The following is a 24,229-nucleotide window of genomic DNA, read 5'->3' as shown; positions in this document are numbered from 1 at the left end:
TTTCCAGTTTCCATTCCCCTGGATTGGGTCTCCATTAAATCAATGGGGTGCTTGTGTGCCGGCGCTGACATGCCAAGGGTGCAGGGTGCTGCCTTTTTGGAACTGATCATCACTCCTTGATGACATCAACAGGAGGGACGATCTTCCATGAAATGCCACTGTAGGCATGGTAGTACTGGCGTACTGAAATATCCACAATCGGTGCCGGCTTCAAGGCTGGCATCACGGGGCGGCAAACTGTGGGCCCCATAGCAGCTGCTGTCTGCTACCACTGTAGTTACACCCCTGCTATACAGGCAGTCCCCGGGTTACATACAAGATAGGGTCTGGAGGTTTGTTCTTAAGTTGAATTTGTATGTAAGTCGGAACTGTATATTTTATAATGGAAGTTCTAGACAATTTTTTTTCTTTTGCCCCAGTGACAATTGGAGTTTCAAAATTTTTGGTGTAATTGGACCAAGAATTATCAATAAAGCTTCATTACAGGCATCTTACAGCTGATCATTGCAGTCTGGGACTATAGTAAAGCATCCAGAGAGCTTCACCAGAGGTCACAGTGGGCAGAGGGGTCCGTCTGTAACTATGGGTTGTCTGTAAGTCGGGTGTCCTTAAGTAGGGGACCGCCTGTAAATCTATATCATCTTTCATATTTATCTTCCATCATCCATTTCTCATCATCTGTCTATCTCCTATAACATTCTCCTACAGTCCCATATTACACATTGCCTTAATAAACTACTGTGTGTATCTACTAAGTGTTATTATTGTGCAGGGCTAAAGGAGCCTCTTACTGACTGTGACTATTCATAAATAGTTTTCTGCTAAAGCCCACTAAGATCAGGTGCAAAAGGGGGCCTCAATTATCAGGGCCTGTTAGCCTGAAAACTCTACAAACCCTGAATAGAAGCAATTCCTGGTGCAAGTTTACACAACCTAACACAACAAATGAGCGTGTAGTGGTGGGAAGGAGGGCACAGGTGTTCAGGCTATGGCACAATTTTACATTAGACAAGACAAGTCCGAGCCTCCAGATAAATCGGGTGGTTTCAGGGGGCAGTGGCAACATCAACGCTGGGGATAAATGTTCTATCTAGGATGCATGTCCAGCCAAAGTGTTAGCTTTGCCATAGATATTAGATAGCTTTCGCCTAAATCTTCGTACAGCCGACATTCGTCTTTGCCTCCACGTATGTCTTTAATCTGCTTGGCCAAAGAAGTATATATCCTGAACAGAGAGAATCCTGTCGTCAGTCTCTTCTCAGGTCGTCTTGGGGCTAGAAACAGGTTTTGGTAAAGGTTTATAGTAAAATGTAGACTGTAAACCTAATTAATCTCGTCTAGCCTTTTCCCAAGGTCCTTCGCTTTAGCTGTGCTAAAAGCCCAGTGATGCTTCTGATCAATGTTACCAGTGTAAATGTTTGTCAAGACAATTCCAGGACAATAAAGACACATCCCTTAGGGGAGGTTGCCCTAGCATTGTAAGAGTTGCATGCGCGCCGGTTTTCGAAGATTTAAAGGGCCAGCACGCCGATAATTGGAGCTGGCCGGCCGCCTGCCCTGATAACTTCCCAGCCGCTTCCCTGTGTCCCTTGCTGGATCTTTGTGCTTCTATGAGACAAAGTTTCGTTCCATGTCATTTGCAATTATCCTGAGTTCCAATTGTGACCTCAATTCCGTTCCTGACTCCGATCCCGTGCTGCTTGTCCTGACCTACCGCTACGTCCCCGACTCTGATCCCATGCTGCCTGTCTCAACCTCCTGCCTGTCTCTGACCACAAGTTTTCCTTACGATTCTGTACTACGCCATGGTCGCCACTGGGGACAAAGTCGCGCCTGTGAAATGACCTGGTGGTACCACGCCACAACAAGTTCAACCCGCTTTGCCGCGGGCCCTGGTAAAAACTGGGTACCAATTAGTCCAGTCCCAGGTGTCAGCTTACGTCAACATCCGCGGTGGTCCAGTGGGTCCACTACCCCTGGTGCCTGACAGTATCCTCATCACAGCAAAGACTAAATACCTCTGTAGGGGTCAGTGGGTGGGAAACAATGAGGTTTCTTTGACAATGCTCTTGGGAGAATCCCCAAGTCAAAACGGTTATGTAGAACAATGGGTCTACAGGCCTCATGCCTGTAATATTCAATTACAATGTGTTGTAACAATTTTTCAATATCAATATCTACCATGTGTGGATTCAACCTATGGTAACATCAAGTCCTCAGTCTTGTATCAGTCACGATGGAAGATATAATGTTGACATATCTGAATATAAAAAAGTGTCCACCTTGCAATTTCCGGTTGTCAGGATTGTGGTAATGAGTATCAATAAGAAACCATGTAGATTACTCCTATACATATCACCTATACAATCCCTATAGAATCCCTGTTACATCAGAGTGATTTCATTCGTTTTCCAAATGATGGTCACTTCGAATATAATCTGTAGACCATTAGTTCTTTCCCTTACTATTCGCCTAAGGGCTGTGTCAAGGCCTTATGGGGGTAGAGTGGATTTATAGAGGTTATTTCTCCTTAACATGAGATTCTTGAATAAATGAACATCTTTGAGAAAGGTTATTATTGGATGATCTCAATAAGGCCGCATTTATGTTTCCCTATAAGACTGTATGTCCTCGATCCTGAAGAAGACTACCCAGAAGCCAACATCATAGGATCTGATTAATTGATTCTTCAACATAACTAAGTTTTTATATATTTTATAATGAATGTTTTGGAGCATTGGTTATGTATGGAATCAGCTACATATTAGTTATTTGTAAGCTCTGAATCATAACCTTAGGTTCCTGTATTCCTTATGGATTGTCTTTAAAAGAACATGGTGTTAAGAACTTTTAAAATATCCAGATGAATTTTTCAGTGGCCCTACATTATTTACTCCACTGTCCCTTTTAAGTTCAGCACAAAGCGATAGAATAATAGAATGATAGAATGAAGAAAATATCTGGGCCTCATATACAGTAACCAAATTTCAGCTGAACACTGTAGTATTGTCTGGTAATGGGTCATCATTGTGGCATGTTCCAAATTCAGGATTAGTTTTTATGTATTCTTTTTGTTATGTGTCGTCATCCATAATTGCCAACCTCAGCTTGGAGAAAGGGGGGACGGCAGCGGCAGATTAAGACCACCATGGGCCCTGGGCTGTATGAATATTATAGCCCCTTCACGTCTGGAATCACTTCCTACATACGGTACTAGAGTCAGCTTCTTGGGGAATGGAGGATGTGTCCCTTGTGCCTGCTTTTAGTCTGAGGTTTCAGGGTCTTTGAAGGACCTTCAAAGGTACTGAAGTAGTTCTTTAGTACATGTGTATTGAGAGAGAATTTCATGGGCGAAGATCCTTTTCATTATAAAATTTGGTGAGTGGCAGACATGGGCCCCTGGACTACTGTCCAAACCACCTACATTATAATCCTACTACTGTCTCTGAGAATGAGCCAAGCAAATGCAAAAGACCATATATAGAGGCAATGAGCTAGCCACACATATTGGGGCTAAAATATTGCCCCCCTAGAGGTCTATTATGCACGGTAACTGTACCCTGACCGAGCTGGCTTCTTTGGGGCAGCTCACCCCTTCAATATCCACCCAGCCAAAGCGGGCTGCAAACTATCCGTTGCTGTCTGTTTCGGCACACGGCCATGTGCATGAGGCCTTAGACTTTATATGTATTTTGACAGGACCCTAAACCCCATAGCCAGTTGCCACTTACAATTCAGCCCTGCAAAAAAAAAAAAAAATATGCAATTTATTAACTTAATCCAAGTGTTTCATAGTTATGGCGATGGGTAAGAATCCTATGACCATAAGGGCCTAAGGGTTTGGTTCAATTTCCATCTAATCATCTTGCCAGTCACTTTTTGCAGAAAAAGAGAACCTCCATATGTATTATAATATTTTCAAATGAACTCGAATAAGAAATCACAGTTCCAGTTGACGTTACTTTCCTGTACGGATACAGGGGACACATTCTCAATTCATAATCCAATTACACGGTCCAGAAACAATATGTATTTCCATGTTAGCATTCCCAGACTTACCCTATATGGGTCCAACGGCCTTGAACTTCCTCTATGTTGTAAGTCTTGGTCTTGAGAGCCAAAGTCAGACTGATGCTTACATTTTATCACTAAAATGTGCCTATATATTGCATGTTTAGGAATATTTAGTACCACAATGAGTATGTGCCTCTGAAAATCTGTAGCCGCAGTCCAAATCTTCAACCATACTGCAAGTCCAAGTTCAGCCGGCTAAATATCACATCCATTCTTGTCTAGTGGGCTTCCCGAAGATTAAGACGCCATTTTTTGTTGTTGATGTCTTCTTTGGCAGCTCGGATGCCGGCTGTATTCCGCTGAGGATTTATGTGTTCCTATCCCTTTGAAATAGCTGCAGCCTCCAGCTAATCGCAGATAAAGTGATTTGCATAATTTTAGAACTATTTGAAGCCATCATACATGCTAAATAACTCAGACTATCCCCCTTATCTGATTGGACACACTTTACAAGTATTAGATTTCAAACCACAGCTTCTTTACATTATTCATAGGCTGTAAGGGAAGATTTTAGTGCTATCCGGTTATATAGTGCAGAGCATATCTTCTTCACAGACGACCAGAGACAGACAAAATGTGCAAACTGTGCTGATGCTCTGACATAGTCCCCTCTCTCCTGATCATTTAAAGACTAACCAGCTATGACTCTATGCATCATTTAACTTAGTAGGCGCCACTTCACTGATTCCGACGTAGTCCCCACCTTTCCCAAGCAATCGCTTGGCAACCAATTTGCTAATTAGATTCTCTTATATCAGGTAGGTAGTCCCGGACTCAAACAGACCACCTGGTAACACCCACCCAATAGTAAATAGACTAATTAGCATATTTGGTTTGAAAGCCAATGGCACTGATAGCTAGGGATTGGTACACACTACAGAGAATATTCCAACAAGATTAGTAAAGTTGAGCAGATTAAGCAATGCAAAAAGCTGGAATTGGCTGAGGTTCTGAAAGGCCCGAATCTTGTCAGCCTGAATAAGGCAGGGAACCCATATACATTTCCTACACAGGGGCCTTCTTCAGTAGAAGGCTAGCTACAAACATTGAATACATTAAATACTGGATTCTTCTTCAGAAGTAAGGAAGTCATCCACACTTTCCCATACTCATGCATCCTCCACGTATTGGGGAACATGTATCATAAGTCCGGCTTTGTCCGTCTGTTTTTTTGGGACTTTTCTTGGCTTTTCTGCTGGTCAGATGTATCTTCTCCAAAAGTCGCAATCAGTTCCAAGCTGGTTTCTGCGCCTGGTCAGGGGCAGCCGTAGATTTGCGGAAAAATTTAAAAGTCACAACTTTCCTGTTTGGATTCAGGTGATAACTCACCTGAACAATGGCGAACTTTGAAAGGAGACAAAAAAATGCAAAGAAAAAGTTGCAAATAAGCACAAGCACCGTGGAAAGTCAAGCCAAAAGTTTGATACATGTGCGCCAATGAGTTCTGACTGGTGAGCGGGTAGTAGGCTGCTGACACCTTGGTGTGAAACAGGATCAGGTTTGTTGAAATACCCATCTATTACCCAAGAAGTGGGACAAGTCCCACAACAGTCCACCAACCAAACCTATTGTCCTAAAGTGTTGATCCACAAGGTAGAAGATAATAGTTCCAGACATCAATACAATAATCAGGATACACCCGGTCAGCACCAATATCCAGCTCTCATAACAGGTTCCTCTTAAACTTATATAATGTATCAGTTATCACAACACCTAGTGTCAGACAGTTCCATAATCTCACTGCTCTTACAGTAAAGAATCTCTGTCTATGTTGATGGTCAAACCATCTTTCCAGTTGCTGGAGAAAATACTGCCTTGTCATCCTTACAGGTAGAAATGAGTAAATCATTTATAATTTGATGCGTGCTGTGATTTTGGGGAGAATAGATGCTCCCCAGTGCTGATCCTCCCTAAAATTCCGGAGCACAGTGTGCCAGTTCTTATGTGCTGCGCCGCTTTCTGCTGTTACTGGGGGTGTGGTTCTACTCTCGGTCCAAGTTCGGTACTATAAGAGGATTTTTAAGTTCCTGGTCCAGCCAAATTGAAGTAGGCTGGCTCATCCCCACTAATGAAAAATTTCTAGAAAATTAACAAAAAGAGTTAGGTTGTTTTTTTTTATAAACAAAATCTGTGTTTTAGAGGACTTGAGAGGGTTATTTCCAGAACAATCAGAAAAACTTTGGTTCATCCAAAGCAAATCAGAAAAAAATCAGATTAGTCTTGGTGCCGTACAGGGTGCAGCCAGTTTTTCAGGTGCAGTTTTTGAAGCCAAAATCAGGTGTGGATAATGGATAGAACCTATCATTAAGAAGTGCTGCTCCTCCTCTATTTTTACTCTACTCCTGGTTTGGGCATCAAAAACGGCACCTAAAAAAACTGAACGTGTGGACGCACCCACAGCCATCAGATTCATAATCTCCGAATAGATGTGCTCATCTCTACTTACAGGCTCAGGTAAAGAACATGAATTGCTGCATAGAAGGCCATATGTTACTTCATCATAAACGGACCCAAAAGGGTAGAGTAGGAAAAGATACAAGAATTTAAAAAAAAAGAGAGATGCCAAAAATTCCAATGACATATTTAGAAAGTACGAGCTGACTAGAGCCCCCCTCTAAGACCCCGCTGCTTGATAATACTGTCTGTTTTCCCCTCGGCTGCTTTGAAGTGGGATGGAAATGAGCTGTTACTGCTGGCGGCGTCTCTGCTGGGAGATTAACTGCTATTAGGATGCTGGATCCTTTAAAGGCAAATAGACCTCTGATCAAAGCGTTGTTCCCAATTAACCGCTCATTACCTGTCTATCCCTATATAAAGGAATAAACACAAAACGTTCTGCAAGGCCCTGCCGGGCTAGAGGACCTGTTAAACACTTTGCGGCCAGCCAGGCTGCAAACAAAAAGGCAGCAGGGAAAAATGATATCAAAGAGGAGAACAGGGGAGAAGAAAAGAAGCCGGTAACACTGGGTCAAAAAGAATAATGGATAATTAGCAGAGAATGGATAGAGCGTGGAAAAGAACTGAGAGAATATTCAATTTATCTACAGTATCTACAGACGGCTGGGCGCGGGAGGTTACTTTAAGGTAGTAGCATCAATGTCAGTGTCTATACACGGCTGACTATAGAATGAGGAGCTTAGATACAGCAGCTTAGAACTTGGTTAGGTGGATGCCTATATAACAGCAGCTTAGATACAGCAGCTCAGCTCTATGTAAACAGGATGCCTATATAACAGCAGCTCAGATACAGCAGGTCTATGTAAGGTGGATGCCTATATAACAGCAGCTTAGATACAGCAGCTCAGCTCTATGTAAACACGATGCCTATATAACAGCAGCTTAAATACAGCAGCTCAGCTCTATGTAATCAGGATGCCTATATAACAGCAGCTTAGATACAGCAGCTCAGCTCTATGTAAACAGGATGCCTATATAACAGCAGCTTAAATACAGCAGCTCAGCTCTATGTAATCAGGATGCCTATATAACAGCAGCTTAGATACAGCAGCTCAGCTCTATGTAAACAGGATGTCTATATAACAGCAGCTCAGATACAGCAGGTCTATGTAAGGTGGATGCCTATATAACAGCAGCTTAGATACAGCAGCTCAGCTCTATGTAAACACGATGCCTATATAACAGCAGCTTAAATACAGCAGCTCAGCTCTATGTAATCAGGATGCCTATATAACAGCAGCTTAGATACAGCAGCTCAGCTCTATGTAAACAGGATGCCTATATAACAGCAGCTTAGATACTGCAGCTCAGCTCTATGTAAACAGGATGCCTATATAACAGCAGCTTAGATACAGCAGCTCAGCCCTATGTAAGGTGGATGTCTTTATAACCGCAGCTTAGATGCAGCAGTTTTGCGCTATGTAAGGTGGATGTGTATATAACAGCAGCTTAGATACAGGAGCTCTGCTCTAAAGATATATATATATATATATTCCATAGATAAATATGGAATAGGGAGTTTTTAATACATCATATGGTATTACCGCACTTGTGTGACCACAAGGAACACCATTGTTTTGGTTCTTTTGGTCAGAACCTCCGGTACAGCAGAATTATAAGCTGAAAAGTCGTGGTTTTGGCATAACACATTTAAGCCACATCTTTGGCTCTAGTTCTAAATTGTATAAACACAATTTATTTCTATTTTTCAGGCACTTCCTGAGGGTCAGACGGCATCCTGGGATACAGCAAAAGAGGATGAAAATCGTAACAAGAACAGATATGGGAACATTATCTCATGTAAGTTTAACCTCACTAATCGAATAAAGTTGGTGACGGTCCAATATTTCACCAAATTTCTTGCTCATACTTGTAAGTTTAGCTAAACTCTCTAGACAACTTATATATCATGTTAAAAAGGATCGGTCCCCATTCGATAAAAAAGTTGTGGCATGTTTCCTTGAGATGTGACTTTCCTCTGTTATATGTCCCGGAGATTAATGAATAAATTGACATCTGGGCGTTACTTTTGTGTCTCTATGTGAATTACTTTATTACACGGAGGATGTAAGAAGTCAATAAAACAAACATGTCCGGAGTGGTGACAGCTCCTCTTTAATGTGAATGGTATTTCGAAACTTTGCCATCAGCGGTGATTGTGACTTTGTCTCCGACTTTATCAGTAACTTTGCCATCGGTGACATGTGTCATTGCCGGTGAACCATAAATCACAGAGTCAGTGATTCCTGCTTGTCACTTTGCAGCTGACCTTGATGTGACATCTCCGTGTCTCTTTCCCTCAGATGACCATTCCCGGGTACGGCTACAGCTGATAGATGGAGACCCTCATTCAGATTACATTAACGCCAACTATGTGGATGTAAGTTACAGGTTCCATACGCTGTGCAATGTGATATCATCTCGCGTCGGTCACTTTCTATCAATCCTTATTGTTTTTTTGTTTTTACTTTATAGGGTTATCATCGACCTCGTCACTACATTGCCACACAAGGTAACAATTTTCAATTTCGTATGAAAAATTCTAGTTACAGCCAATACAGTATAATCTTAGATGTACCAGATTACTTATAATAATTGAAGAAACATGACTAATCTGGTGCATGTTGGGCCTTATTCACATGGCCGAAATTGGCCGTGATCTGGCCACACAAATTGCGGTCAAATCACAACCACATTAGAAGTCTATGGCACCCGGTCACGGTGTGACCAATCTGCTTGGCTTTCAATGGAAAGGGGAAGGTTGAGGAGCGCTCACTCCGACTCCCATCTCCACCGGGCAGTGTGCTTCACCCGGGATCCAGGTGAATAAGGCCTTAGTCTGTTTTTTCTGAATTATGTCCATGAAATTGCCAAGAATGGACTATTTACCACTCTATGACACTTCGAATGGCTAATGCAGTAGTAGATTATATTATAGGCGCTTTGGGCGGTAGCCCCAGGCTAACCCAAACCTTCTAGGGACCCATGGACACCAGCCTCCAAATTTTATAATGCGAAGGAACTTCACTGATGAAATCTTCATAAATCTATTCCTGTTCTAAATACACATGTACATAAGAGCCATTTCAGGACCTTTGAAGATCCTCCAACTATCCTGCAACCACAGATTGAAAACTGGCATAAGGGACCAATCTTCCATTGCTCAAGAAGCTGATTCTAGTACCATATGTAGGTAGTGAATCCCAGACTTGTAGAGGTTATAATAGTAACTGGGCTGGGAGTACAAGAGTGTACCCACCTTGCCAGATCTATATCAAGAGGTCGGGGCCGAGGCGCGCCATCGCTTGATAAATCTGCCCATGCTATATATATATATATATATATATATATATATATATATATATATATGTTATAAGTTTATACCATCTATTATTCAGTTTATTAAGAGGCAGGAATTTATGCCATAATTTTGCACAATTTTGATACAAATTCTCACATTATAAGCCATGATCTTTTCCTTTAAGCACATCTCCCAATTATTCCTATCCTCTTGTCCCACAATACTTCAGCATCTGTTCATCTTTTAGGTCCTATGCAGGAGACAGTGAAGGATTTTTGGCGGATGATCTGGCAGGAAAACTCAGTCAGTGTGGTGATGGTGACAAACCTGGTGGAAGTCGGAAGGGTATGAGACCTTTATTTGATTACAAGTTCATGATAATAATTGTAAATTGTTATTGGTGAGGAACATCATTCCTAGCAATGTTCATTGGGCAAAAGTTTTTCTTTTGCTCTGGGCCCCTCTGTGATTTTTTTATAGTGATAGTTCATCCTATGAAAAGTCAAGGTGGGTATTTAAAAGTCCTAATCACCTAATGTACATTAAATTGAGTAACTGGATTAGAATTTTTGTTCTCATTGGAGATTAGTTTGCACCAGAAGTCTCTGGCCAAGAGCTGACCAATGATCATAGCACGTAGACACTGTTAGACTGCAGATCCTTGGGCAAGCCTGATCGAAATATTCATGGGACCCATACTTCATCCAAAACCTTTAAAAAAAAGCCCATCTAGTTTCCAAATTGAGTTGTTGCTGGACATTTGGGAGTCTATTATTTGCTCAAAGTCTGCCCACCGGAGGATCCTCTGATTCTCTGGTGGGCCTGTCCAACACTTCATGCAGAGTTTGGTCTGACAAACCAGGGTTCATAGAGATGAACCCACCACAACTGAACACAGCTGTACTGGGTTTTAGTCTCTTAAAAAGGCAGAGTTTTTCCGTCCGAACAAACTTGGGCAGGTGCGACGGACTTAAAGTGTACAGCTGGTTTCTGACTTTCAATGCCTGTGCAATACAAAAAAGGCTAGAAACATAATAGACCTATTAAAAGTCAGGAAAACATAACCAAGAACCACAAAAAAAATAATTAGAATAGAAAGTCAAAAGCGACAAGCCGTCTCTGATACCATTGGTAATGTTCATTATTTGGAGATGAATCATCTAGTTTTGTCTGGCCTCAGATCCCTTTTATTTTCTGCCTTCTGTATGAAATGTAAAAATAAGTCATTATTATAATTATCAAAAAACTGTCTCGAGCACAGAAACATTACATTGTAACAATCTAGGGTTTGATTCATTTCACTATAAACATCCAAAGCCTCGAAATATGAACATACAATGATGATGTCACCCGCTGCTTTAACCTTGAAGTATATATGAGGACAGGGATCCTATAGCAAATAACAAAAATTCTTCTTTCCTATATACTGATAATCCTCTAATCTGATGTCCCATCTCTAGGTAAAGTGTGTCAGATACTGGCCTGATGATACAGAAGTCTATGGTGACATTAAGGTGTCCCTTATAGAAACCGAGCCCCTGGCAGAGTACGTCATCAGGACTTTTACGGTTCAAAAGGTAAGTGATCTATGTCTTAAAGGTAATCAGCCAGTAGAATTGGTCATGCACAACTGCACATAGTAGTAAGTAGGACTGCTGATATCTTTGCAACCATATCTTTATGTATGTTTTGGTAGCAGCAGTACTGTGAAAATGAATTTAGATTCCAGGATTGTAGCTTCTCCAAGTGCACTGGGGTGTGTCCTAACACTGCTGTGCTCTTAGCTCTCTGCATATAGCTCCTTCACTTACTCCCATTCCTTTTGCTTTGAGTGAAAGCTGTAGCAGGCTTATGGTTGAAAGCTACAGCGGTTACTCAGAGCAGAGAGGAGTGGTTGTCAAACGATTTAATGCAGTGCATAAGTACGCCTCCAGTGCATAAAGTCCAGCTACAATCCTATTTCACAGTTCTGCTGCTACTAACAAGATACAAAGGTATGGTTACACAAATCTCTGTGGCCAACGCCACTGACTGCAGCTTTGTGTAGACAGATTTCCAGTTTATTATTTAACACATACGGTAGACTGTTTCATTATCTTCAGATAGTATTCACTTAACGCTTGGATTTTTCTTTTGTTTCTTAGAAAGGGTCACATGACATCCGAGAAATTCGTCAGTTCCACTTTACCAGTTGGCCTGACCATGGGGTGCCATGTTATGCCACCGGTCTATTGGGCTTTGTCAGACAGGTGAAGTTCCTTAACCCACCAGATGCTGGACCTATCACTGTGCATTGCAGGTAACAACATGTGCCACATACAGTCAGATGCATGGCTGGAGTTACAGCAATAATCGGAATTACCAATCTTGTCTCCCTATGCTGTTCACACTACCAACAGTCATGTGCCTGCTGCTTTTAATGCCTTTCCCCTAATCTAGAATTAAACCAAAAAGAGGCTAGGGGTAACTGTATTGCGTTACTTTTATGTATTTGTCAGTGACAATGTATTTGTTACCCTGGACAACATATGACATAACTATAGAAATCATATGTTATGTATTTGAAGGCATTGTAGGGTAATGTTGGCACACTGGGGGGATTCAACGGGTCCGGGCACATAGGAAAACCATTCATTCATAGATGTCACCTCGGGATGGTATGACATTTACTGGCTACACATAGTATCAGAAGCTCCTTGGGTCACTTTGGTCACTTTAATGGTTCAGGAAGGTCACCTATATACATATGCAGATAACTAGTACACCTGAGGATTTCATAGATCTTTATTATCTTTAGAGCAGCATCAAACTTATTGGGTGGTTTGGTTGGCCATCATCCCCCTAGAAGCCTTAAGTCCGAGGCCCATAGGGATGGAAATAGGACTACCTTTCATACATTTAGGTTGGCTGAACCCAACCTGATAGATGTCACTACGGAATGGTATGACATTTACTGCCTATACATAGTACCAGAAGCTTCTTGGGAATGGAGGTTGTCCCTTTGGTCACCTTTAAGTTCCAGGAAGGTTTTCTGTATGTGTAGAGAGCCAGTACACATGTATGAGGATTTCGGGGATATTTATTATCTTTATGGCAGTATCAAACTTATTGGGTGGTTTGGTTGGCCATGGGCCCCCTAGAAACCTTGGGTCCAGAGATGCTACACAAAGCAGCCATATTATAAATATCTGGGCAAACCTAGAGGTACCGAGCAGAGATAAACTGTATGGATATGCAGTGGGTACATTTCTACCTAGGCTTAAGAGCCTACTAGGGCCCATGTAGGTACAGATGTAGATTTAGAACTAGGACCCATCAGCCTAGTTGTGCTTGGGTACTGGGCCATGGTTTACTACACTCTACTCATACAGGTCACATTTATACTCATGCCACAATTATACTCATGGTTCTCATGGTGCACATGAATGGCAGGGTCCTGAGGAAACAGTAATATCATGTGTATAGCAACCTAAAATTTATTATGTTTCCACCAACCCATATTCCACTCATATAAACATGTAATACTACATGCAATCCACTATTTTCTGGTATGAGTTGCAGTAATGATCCAGTTGGGGTGAATTCCCATAGAACTTGCCGCTATTAACTATGACTTTACTCTACAGCGCTGGAGCTGGAAGAACTGGCTGTTTTATAGCCATTGATATAATGCTGGACATGGCAGAGAATGAGGGAGTAGTGGATATATTCAACTGTGTGCGGGAGCTCCGAGCTCAGAGAGTCAACATGGTGCAGACCGAGGTAAGAAAGATGAATTTATCCAATGAGAATTGGATAAGGTTATAGCCTGTAATGTCTGACCTATGCTACATCATCTATAATAAAACTCTTATGGGAATATCACACCTGGTCAAAAGCAGAATTAATGGAAGACCTTCCCGACCTGCGGGTTGTGCAGCCATGCATGGAATTTTATGGATGATTATTATCCATTCCTGTTATCCAAGGTTTTATTATATACAATACAATTTATGCCCCATTTTTTTTTATTTTCATGCCTTCAAGTAATAGCTATTGTCTCATATTCTTAAAAATGTATCAATCATAAAATTGAATTACATAAATGCCTTCGGCATTGATGGAGAAGAAAAGGTGAAAAAACAAAAATCGATCTGGGCCCCCATTCACAATACAAGGTTTTTTGCCAACAAGGTTTTTTGATCTTGTGGCTTTTTCATGAAACTAAAACAATTCCCCAACCAGGGTCACTTTAGGGTTTATTATTATTATTTAATTTTTTTGGTACACTTTTACCCATAATTGATAAGAAATAGATCCTAGAAGATTTTAAAGCAGGTTGTATTTTACTGCAATTCTTAGACCCCTCTGCTACAATGATGGGCCATTCCAACCCAGTCCCCATCCACTTGTTCGCTGACCTTACAATTGTCCTAAAAGAGAGGGCACTGCACATATTTTCACAACCCAAAAAGGAAAAAAAGATAAGACTAACTAACTAAGCCTATAGTCACATGTATTTGTTTATATGCTAAGCGTAATACGAGGAAAGCTCGTGGCATACAAGCTGCACATAGTCACAGTGATGCCCCTATGCCAATAGTCACAGAACCTGGACCCATTGAGAGATCCTGCGCTCCGTTGTGTGGGATCCAGCACTCTGGCAGAATACTGTCCCCCAAGTAGTCCACCTGGTCCATGCTCCACCAACATAAGCCACCACTGACCCACACCCTTCCCCTCCACTGCCCCCGCCCATCAGCCCAAAGACTCCCATGCCCTAGGTGCCTATGCATAAATATGGCCCTGAGGTTACATACCAATAAACATATATTAGTTTATACGTACAAACTCAAGGGAGGTCATTAGAGGCTATGGGGACAGATGCAAATTATTGCATCCATCCCCAGTCTCCGCTGAGCATATACCATCACAGAGGTCCCCAGTGATGTAAATGTGCATATATATATGGATACCTCATTGGGTAAACACAATGAACTTTTAGTAGGAAGGAGGGGACAGGATGACATATCCTACCGTGTGGTATAGGTCCTAGTTGTAATGGGGAATCTTCTATATATATCCTTACAATAGACGGCTACAATGAGATGTAAACAAGACAGATCCCCATCCTATCTGTGTGACCATCAAGACTTGTGTGTCCATCAGGACTTGGAAGATTTGGCCAAACTCAGTAAAGTAGCAGAAGGACAAGATGATCTCAAGTGGCAGCAAAACCGATAAATGAATTTATTAAAACTTAAAAGGTTTTGTCTTTCCGTTCCAATTAATGAACCCTTTTTCTCTAGGAGCAGTATGTCTTTGTTCACGATGCCATCCTTGAAGCTTGTTTGTGTGGAAACACTGCCATCCCAGTATGTGAATTCCGTTCTGTCTATTACAACATCAGTCGCATAGATCCACAGACCAACTGCAGCCAAATCAAAGACGAGTTTCAGGTGTGTGCCAGGAGAGGTTGCCTTTACACATGTTTCTTTGGAGTAGTTAATAAAAATTAATTGATAACAAAAAAAAACCTGTTTCTTAGTGTTACTAGTATCTTACTAAGGAGGCTTTGTTCTCATTTGAAGGAAAGACTAGCACAATCTGCAGCCAATTATTGCCATTAAAAATTCAGGAAACCCGACAGTAACCTGATGGATGAGTTCCCTGTCCTTGCATGTGCTTAAATACCTTGGGCCATTGGCTATCCTAGACCCCCAGCATCAGAAATATATGTCCGGCATGTCCCCACCTCTGGTCTTGACTCTAGTGAAAACAGAACCTACACCGATAAAAGGGGTATAAGATGGGGTACAACACGACTTTTGTTCCATCCCTTCCCTCACTTCCTAGTATCTCCGCCATCTGTAGCCCACACTGTAAAATGCTTTCCACCCTTCATATTGACCCTTTCTGTGCTTACCCCCCTAAACTGTATTATGTCACCCTGTGGAACCTATGTATAATACCCACTTATGTGGCTTACCAACATAAATTGCTCCCCATTCATTTAAAGGGAACCTATCACTATCCCAAACGCTTGTAAATCACAAAAAGTACCTTATATGGCCGGTTTCCTTTTTGATAGCCATGTTTTTATAAGGTTCCAAAGCTGGCTGCATTAAGAAAAATGAACTTATATCTCTGTTCGACATCCAGTCAGTAGGGTGGGGTTATTGACCCAAGCAGTCAAGAAGGCATTGGCCCTCACGGCCACATCGTCACTTAACTACACTTCCTTATCCCCATCTACCTGCCTCTTTGCTCCTCCTTCACTTCCCCATCTGGCCACTTTCCTGTACGAATTCCAGCGCATGTGCAGGGCGCCCTTCTCCCTCTGGTTATGCGCAAGGCCCGGAGTGGAGATGATCGACACACAGCACATGCCGAACAAAGAGATATTTGTAGTATTGGAACCTTATAAAGACTTGACAAGAAACAAGGAAACTGGCCATACAGGCTACTTTTAGTGCTTTACAAGTGTTTGGGCTGGTGACAGGTTCCCTTTATAAGCCACCACTTATAATGCTCCCCTATCTGCAGTTCCCAATCAGACTCCCTGCTCTCCCACTATGGGAAATCTATATGTTGGACTTCTATATGCTCAATTCTTAGTTCCCAAAGGTGGTAAGATGGTGCCAGTGTCTTGCTGTGGCTGATTTCTTTCTCTCAATTAAAAAATATGTAGAGCTGGCCATTCCTAGTGTATCTGTCTGTGATGGAGATAGGAGCAATAGTCTACTGAACCAAGTCTCAAGTGTATTGGGTGACTCATAACACATTTCTTACCAATCTACAGAAGACGCCCAGTGACCACTGTACAGTGGAGGTTCCATTTTTTCCTTACCGTAATGGACCAGAGCATTTGCTTGTAATTTTATATTCTTTCCATAATTGCATTGGTTTCCTCCAGATATACAGGTTTCCTGTTGGATGGTTACCTATTAAATTGACCCTACAATTTAGGTATATCTTGAAAGAAATAGGTAAAACTGAATTGTGATCCCCTCTGGGACACTAATGCGAGTGAATGCTGAGGTGACCTTTCCTACCATTCCTCTTGGCTCACTGTATCCTAATGGTTGTGAGCTCAGCAGACCAGCTAATAATTAATTGCTCTATTTCATAGCTTTTTTCCCAAATAACAGTACTCTGGGAATGTAAAGGACAAAGCTGTTTATTCATTATGAAATACCATGGTGTCTACCCAAAATAGATTATACGATTAGACTACTGAATTTGATTAGCTGGTAAATTGGTTGATTTCCCAAATCAAAGCCCAATTTTCTTCATTCAATGTTAGACTGGGGTCTTTTGGGCCAAGCAGATAAAATTATTCTCTTCATATATACTCTTCATATTTCCCAAAAATAGACCCTTGCAGCCTCCAAATTTGGGTTGTCTTTTGCTCTGGTTATGGCTAAAACTTGATGGCGAACCTATGGCACAGGTGCCAGAGGTGGCAATCAGAACCCTCACTGCGGGAACCCAGGCAATCATCCCAGCATCAAATGCACACTAAGTTCTGTTATAAAGTGTCACATCTTTGGCTCCCCTAGACTACCGGAGGACAGAGAAGTTGAGGACAGGGCTGGATTATCATTTAAGCTCCTATTCCAGACCTTCCAATTTTTCCTGTTCAGGAGAACCTGGATGGAAGCTACAATGACAATCTCAGTTATTCCTCCTTCTTACCACTGTATTGATGTCTTGAAGATGCTAATACGATTGACAGCTATGACAGGACTGAGTTACAGAATTACGGGTTTATTGACCATGTTGGCACTTTGCGTTAGATATGTGGGTTTTGGTTGTATTTTGGGTTCTCGGTCTCCAAAAGGTTCACCATCAGTGAGCTATAAGAACCAGCATTGGATTAGAACCTGGGCCCACCGGTGGATCCTCTGATGCTCTGGTGAGCCAGTTCCACACTGGATTAATGTAAAGCAATGTTTTTCGAACAATGTTAGTAGCATGAGTCTGTGATAGAAAAAATAAGCTGGATGTTATAGCAACCTCTGTGCAGAAGGGTTTTCATGTCTTGCATCTTCTTCATCTTTAGACCTTGAACATTGTGACGCCCCGAGCGAGGCCTGAAGACTGCAGCATAGGACTTTTACCCCGGAACCATGACAAAAACCGGGCTTTGGATGTCCTACCCCTGGACCGGTGCCTTCCCTTCCTCATCTCACTGGATGGAGAGACTAGTAACTACATCAATGCCACGCTCATGGATGTACGTAGATATGCATACAGGCAATTAGCTTCCACCGAGACCTAATTCCATACAGATGCAGGTATACATCATAAGCCGCGTGTCACTATCTGTCACGCAGAGCCGAGCTGTGAGCCTGATCTGTCACAGGAAACGTACTGATTGTCACACACCAGGGGGTGGCCTGATCCTGCAGCTCGTGTCGCAGATCTGACAGCTCCTTGCTGCAAAGGGAATATTTCCAGGATAATCCTGTCTCACACCCAAGACTGACAGATTATGTGATCAGATACTGCTGAATAAACTGTGTATGAGCCAGTCTGTGGGCCCCCTCCCTTATGTCACTGCTGTCACCGCGTCTATGATGAGACATAAACAAACAGGTCTCCGCTCCTTGCCACCTAGAAGCCACCAGAAAGCTTACAGAGTAAATACCTTCATTTTACCAATTTTTTTTGTCTTCCTTTCTAGAGCCATAAAAAACCAGCAGCATTTTTGGTTACGCAGCACCCCTTACCTAATACCGTGCCCGATTTATGGAGGTTGGTATTCGACTACAACTGTTCCTCGATCGTCATGCTCAATGAAATGGATGCAGCCCAGGTACGACCACCTGAGGAAGACACTGGCTTCTTTTCAATTTTTTTTTTTATCTGTAATTGCTATTATACACAAAACTAGAAACAGTATATACTGGCCAGGCAGAAGCGGCAGGTTGAAGCTGTCTTATTTCTACATGTGACTTTGTTGTATAGATTGGAGCAATACAATATCTCAATATTATGAGAAAGTTGGATATGGAACATCTTGGTTTCAATAGTTTATGGTTTCAAAGAGGCAGCCCATTTACAAAGTTAGCCCCTTTTCACACTACCGTGTATATGGCGGCCACATGCTAGCTGTACAAATGGCAGCTAGCATACGTCCACCATAGAAATGTATTGTGCATGGTACGGTATGGTGAGCACAAGTGTGTACTGTGCCATTGCCAGAAAAAAGATAGAGCACGAGTCCCTATGGAGAGGGGTGGAGTGAGAAGTGCTCACCCCTCCCCTTCCCCAGCTGGATGTATGCTACACCGGGTCCCAACCTGTGTGTGACAGGGGCCTTAGGGTCCTAGCAGTGATGCCTGTAAGCTCCTGCCATGGCTACCCCCTTACAAATACACATTGTTATCAAAGTTAACTTTGCAATTTATCAATCTGATTACAACAAAAATCTGACTTGTTAAGAGCAAGGTAACTGTGCAAAATCCTCATTCATCAACGGTTTCATAACTTTTTTTTACACGCATTTTAAAACTTGTACATCAAAACGGAGAACGGTGTTGGCAGAAAGGAGCGTAGTCTAAAGTCAGCCCAAAAATATGCAAATGAAATCAAATTATGGTAATTTTTTCTGGAATAAAGTCAACAAACAGGAGGTGTAGCCGATTTATCATCCAGCATCAGACACTTTGATAAATGTGGCGCGATTTAAAATTGTCCGTCTAACGTTGCACTGACTTTTAAGTGAACATATTAAGGGGATTGTCCGGAGGCTAAAAAACATGGCTGCTTTCTTCTTAAAACAGTGCCACACATGACCATAGTAGTATCTACGTCATACTGGTATTGCAGCTGGATAGAGATGAATTGAACTTAGTTGCAATATCACACACTACCTATAGTCAGGTTTGGCGCTATTTTTAGAAGAAAGCAACCATGTTTTTCAACCTCCGGACCACCCCTTTAAGTAAATATTTCCCAGTGTTTTTTTTCAAGTTACTGAAAATTACTGAAATTACTTAAAATCTATTTGTACTGCATAATAAGCACTAAAAATTAGAAAACATTTACCTCTTTTATAAACTGCAATATGTAAAGACAAACATAAAATTGTTACAAAAATGTAGCTTTATTCCCGAAGCTATGCCCCACCTGCACTCAGGTCTTGCTTGTTACTAAAGTGAAGGGATCTGAACTGCAATACGCTGTTTATTGGAAGTAATCAGCCATGCTTTTCTGATCGTATTCGTTCCCCTTTTAGTATTCCATTAAGTGTCGCTATTTCTTTAGACTCCATTGAAAGTCCCGATCCTGATAGAGAAGAGTAGAAATGTGACACATAAGGTGAAATACAGAGAAGCCTCCATGAATATACTACATATCGGATTGTGCTTTATACACCCTAATGTATCACATAAGGAAACCGGACATTTTTAGAACATTGATATTAAATGTTTATTGTCATCTACACATAGTACGACGTTACAGAGTGACTACACACCGGCCGACCTACCAATCACAGTTACTGTCTCCTCGTCTGGTACAAATCCGGATTTTATAGGACGTGACATCTTTTTTTATTCTTCAATTGATCGAATGGCGAAATAGGACGTTCTGTAAATAAAACCTGACACTGAATTTGATCATTCCTGACATATTCAAAAATTGGAAAATACAGATTACAACTGCGATCCAATATATAAGCACAAAGTACTGGCAGGTGGTAGCAGCACATCTCTATGTTGTGGCATAGGAGTGAAGGAGGTCCATCCTTTGGGACCCCACTGATACTGAGAACAAAGTATTGGCAGGTGGTAGCAGCACATCTCTATATTGTGGCATAGGAGTGAAGGAGGTCCAACCTTTGGGACCCCCATTGATACTGAGAACAAAGTATTGGCAGGTAGTAGCAGAACATCTCTACGTTGTGGCATAGGAGTGAAGGAGGTCCAAACTTTGGGACCCCCACTGATTCTGAGCACAAAGTATTGGCAGGTGGTGGCAGCACATCTTTATGTTGTGGTTATAGGAGAGAAGGATGTCCAACCTTTGGGACCCCCACTGATACTGAGAACAAAGTATTGGCAGGTGGTAGCAGCACATCTTTATGTTGTGGTTATAGGAGAGAAGGATGTCCAACCTTTGGGACCCCCACTGATACTGAGAACAAAGTATTGGCAGGTGGTAGCAGCACATCTTTATGTTGTGGTATAGGAGAGAAGGATGTCCAACCTTTGGGACCCCCACTGATACTGAGAACTAAGTATTGGCAGGTGGTAGCAGCACATCTCTATATTGTGGCATAGGAGTGAAGGAGGTCCAACCTTTGGGACCCCCATTGATACTGAGAACAAAGTATTGGCAGGTAGTAGCAGCACATCTCTATGTTGTGGCATAGGAGTGAACGAGGTCCATCCTTTGGGACCCCACTGATACTGAGCACAAAGTATTGGCAGGTGGTGGCAGCACATCTTTATGTTGTGGTATAGGAGAGAAGGATGTCCAACCTTTGGGACCCCCACTGATAGTGAGAACAAAGTATTGGCAGGTGGTAGCAGCACATCTTTATGTTGTGGCATAGGAGTGAAGGAGGTCCAACCTTTGGGACCCCCACTGATACTGAGAACAAAGTATTGGCAGGTGGCAGCAGCACATCTCTATATTGTGGCATAGGAGTGAAGGAGGTCCAACCTTTGGGACCCCCACTGATACTGAGAACAAAGTATTGGCAGGTGGTAGCAGCACATCTTTATGTTGTGGTATAGGAGAGAAGGATGTCCAACCTTTGGGACCCCCACTGATACTGAGAACAAAGTATTGGCAGGTGGCAGCAGCACATCTCTATATTGTGGCATAGGAGTGAAGGAGGTCCAACCTTTGGGACCCCCATTGATACTGAGAACAAAGTACTGGCAGGTGGTAGCAGAACATCTCTATGTTGTGGCATAGGAGTGAAGGAGGTGCAAACTTTGGGACCCCCACTGATACTGAGAACAAAGTATTGGCAGGTAGTAGCAGCACATCTCTATGTTGTGGCATAAGAGTGAAGGAGGTCCAACCTTTGGGACCCCCACTGATACTGAGAACAAAGTATTGGCAGGTGGTAGCAGCACATCTCCATGTTGTGGCATAGGAGTGAAGGAGGTCCAACCTTTGGGACCCCCATTGATACTGAGAACAAAGTACTGGCAGGTGGTAGCAGAACATCTCTATGTTGTGGCAAATGAGTGAAGGAGGTCCAAACTTTGGGACCCCCACTGATACTGAGCACAAAGTATTGGCAGGTGGTAGCAGCACATCTCTATGTTGTGGCATAGGAGTGAAGGAGGTCCAACCTTTGGGACCCCCACTGATACTGAGAACAAAGTATTGGCAGGTGGTAGCAGCACATCTCTATGTTGTGGCATAGGAGTGAAGGAGGTCCAACCTTTGGGACCCCCACTGATACTGAGAACAAAGTATTGGCAGGTGGTAGCAGCACATCTTTATGTTGTGGTATAGGAGAGAAGGATGTCCAACCTTTGGGACCCCCACTGATACTGAGAACAAAGTATTGGCAGGTGGTAGCAGCACATCTTTATGTTGTGGTATAGGAGAGAAGGATGTCCAACCTTTGGGACCCCCACTGATAGTGAGAACAAAGTATTGGCAGGTGATAGCAGCACATCTTTATGTTGTGGTATAGGAGAGAAGGATGTCCAACCTTTGGGACCCCCACTGATACTGAGAACAAAGTATTGGCAGGTGGTAGCAGCACATCTCTATGTTGTGGCATAGGAGTGAAGGAGGTCCAACCTTTGGGACCCCCACTGATACTGAGAACAAAGAGGCACAGCAACACTTCCCAACCCCCGCCACTGTGAAGGGAATGGCATCCCCATCCCATCAGTCAGGATCACACAGCTACGTCAAGACCTGAGGCACATCCTGAAAGATCATTGGACGCTTTTGTAATGTATTTGAGGCGACCTGCAGGTTGCACAGAGTGGGGCCGACAAAGGATAAAAAGCTTTGATCCTACATCAAATGGGTTATGAGAAAACCCATAGAAATTGGTGCCCAAGTATCGGAGAGGGGGACGGATTTGGTGTTTCAGGGGCTGGGCTATGCCCATAATCCAATTCAGAACTGAATAGTAAGGCAGGAAGTCAGTTGCTTTCTGTTGCGCCACACCTATAAACTGTATTGGCGTCCTGAGGATGCTGATACAGTTTAAAGTATGCAGTGATGACATGGTTCAGCTTTTTAGGACTTTTAGGACCTTTTAAACTGCTGGTGTGGTAGAATTAACTATTATTTGAGATCTGTTTAGTTCAGCCTGTTTTGGGCCATGTTCAGTGCTGGAATGCATTGCAGGTGTTATCTGTTTTATTGCCACTGGCAAAGTAGTCAACAGTCATTTAAATGTCGTCGGCAACTTTGCCAGCATCATTTAAGGAGTTAAAGACCACGATCGGTGCCAGAACCAAGCCGAACCTGGCCCACACCCTTAAACTTCTAATGAAGCATGGGTTGCTTCATGGGTATATTCGCCCCTGTCAAAATAACACATTGGGGGGTCATTTCTTTTCTTTTTCCTTTTTATTTTTGCAAATTTTTTTTTTTTTTGGCCCATTTGAATATTTGCGACTTTTTCACCCACCCAGCAAAGTTCGTTGTAACCTTTTTTCAGTATCTCACCTAATATATTTTTATAATTCAGATGAAGATGTATGAAAAAGTCAAAAACCTTGGGGAAAAAAACAAAAAAGGCACCTACAAATGTCTTAATTAAAGATAAATGACCCCCACTGAGAATGTCTTTGTGTGTTCTATCACAACTTTGTTTAGTGGTCCATAACAACTGGGTTCTTAAATCATGTCCATAAACTCTACTAGATTTGACAATCCCTTTAATAATACCAAGGACATAGTGGGTTACAGAGCAGACTGATGTCTTAAAGGGGTTGTCCACTTTAAGCACATTTCAGCAAATAATTGATATTATTTGTGTAATGAAAAGCTATAAAATTTTACAATGTACTTTTTGTATCGATTCTTCACAGTTTTCTAGATCTCTGCTTGCTGTCATGCAATGGGAAGCTCCATTGTTTACTTCCTGCTGATAAACACCGTCCATGGTCATGTGATGTCACACAGCGCCATGGCTCATTATATCCCTAGTCATGTAATGTCACACAGCGCCACAGATCATTATATCCCTGGTCATGTAATGTCACACAGGTGCACGGCTCGTTATATCCCTGGTCTTGTGATGTCTACAGGTGCACGGCTCATTATATCCCTGGTTATGTGATGTCACACAGGTGCACAGCTCGTTATATCCCTGGTCATGTGATGTCACACAGGTGCATGGCTCATTATATCCCTGGTCATGTGATGTCACACAGCGCCATAGATCATTATATCCCTGGTCATGTGATGTGACACAGG

General features: G+C 42.3%; 1 protein-coding gene across 7 annotated transcripts in view; it reads left to right on the top strand.

The window, feature by feature from the left end:
• PTPRT (protein tyrosine phosphatase receptor type T) overlaps nucleotides 1-24,229 on the top strand; it is a 243,567-nt gene that overhangs the window by 211,019 nt on the left and 8,319 nt on the right. For all 7 annotated transcript variants that reach the window (XM_072112145.1, XM_072112142.1, XM_072112141.1 and 4 more), the window contains 10 exons: nucleotides 8,244-8,331; nucleotides 8,835-8,911; nucleotides 9,007-9,043; nucleotides 10,080-10,177; nucleotides 11,293-11,409; nucleotides 11,977-12,131; nucleotides 13,459-13,594; nucleotides 15,121-15,270; nucleotides 17,877-18,050; nucleotides 18,501-18,632. In XM_072112145.1, the coding sequence (XP_071968246.1) occupies nucleotides 8,244-8,331; nucleotides 8,835-8,911; nucleotides 9,007-9,043; nucleotides 10,080-10,177; nucleotides 11,293-11,409; nucleotides 11,977-12,131; nucleotides 13,459-13,594; nucleotides 15,121-15,270; nucleotides 17,877-18,050; nucleotides 18,501-18,632 (1,164 nt within the window). The remainder of the gene's footprint in view (nucleotides 1-8,243; nucleotides 8,332-8,834; nucleotides 8,912-9,006; nucleotides 9,044-10,079; nucleotides 10,178-11,292; nucleotides 11,410-11,976; nucleotides 12,132-13,458; nucleotides 13,595-15,120; nucleotides 15,271-17,876; nucleotides 18,051-18,500; nucleotides 18,633-24,229) is intronic.

Source organism: Engystomops pustulosus, chromosome 6, assembly GCF_040894005.1.
Source record: "Engystomops pustulosus chromosome 6, aEngPut4.maternal, whole genome shotgun sequence".
In the NCBI taxonomy this organism is placed as follows: Eukaryota; Metazoa; Chordata; class Amphibia; order Anura; family Leptodactylidae; genus Engystomops; species Engystomops pustulosus.
The sequence above is the reverse complement of the archived record's forward strand: the minus strand, read 5'-3'. Positions and strand labels throughout refer to the sequence as shown.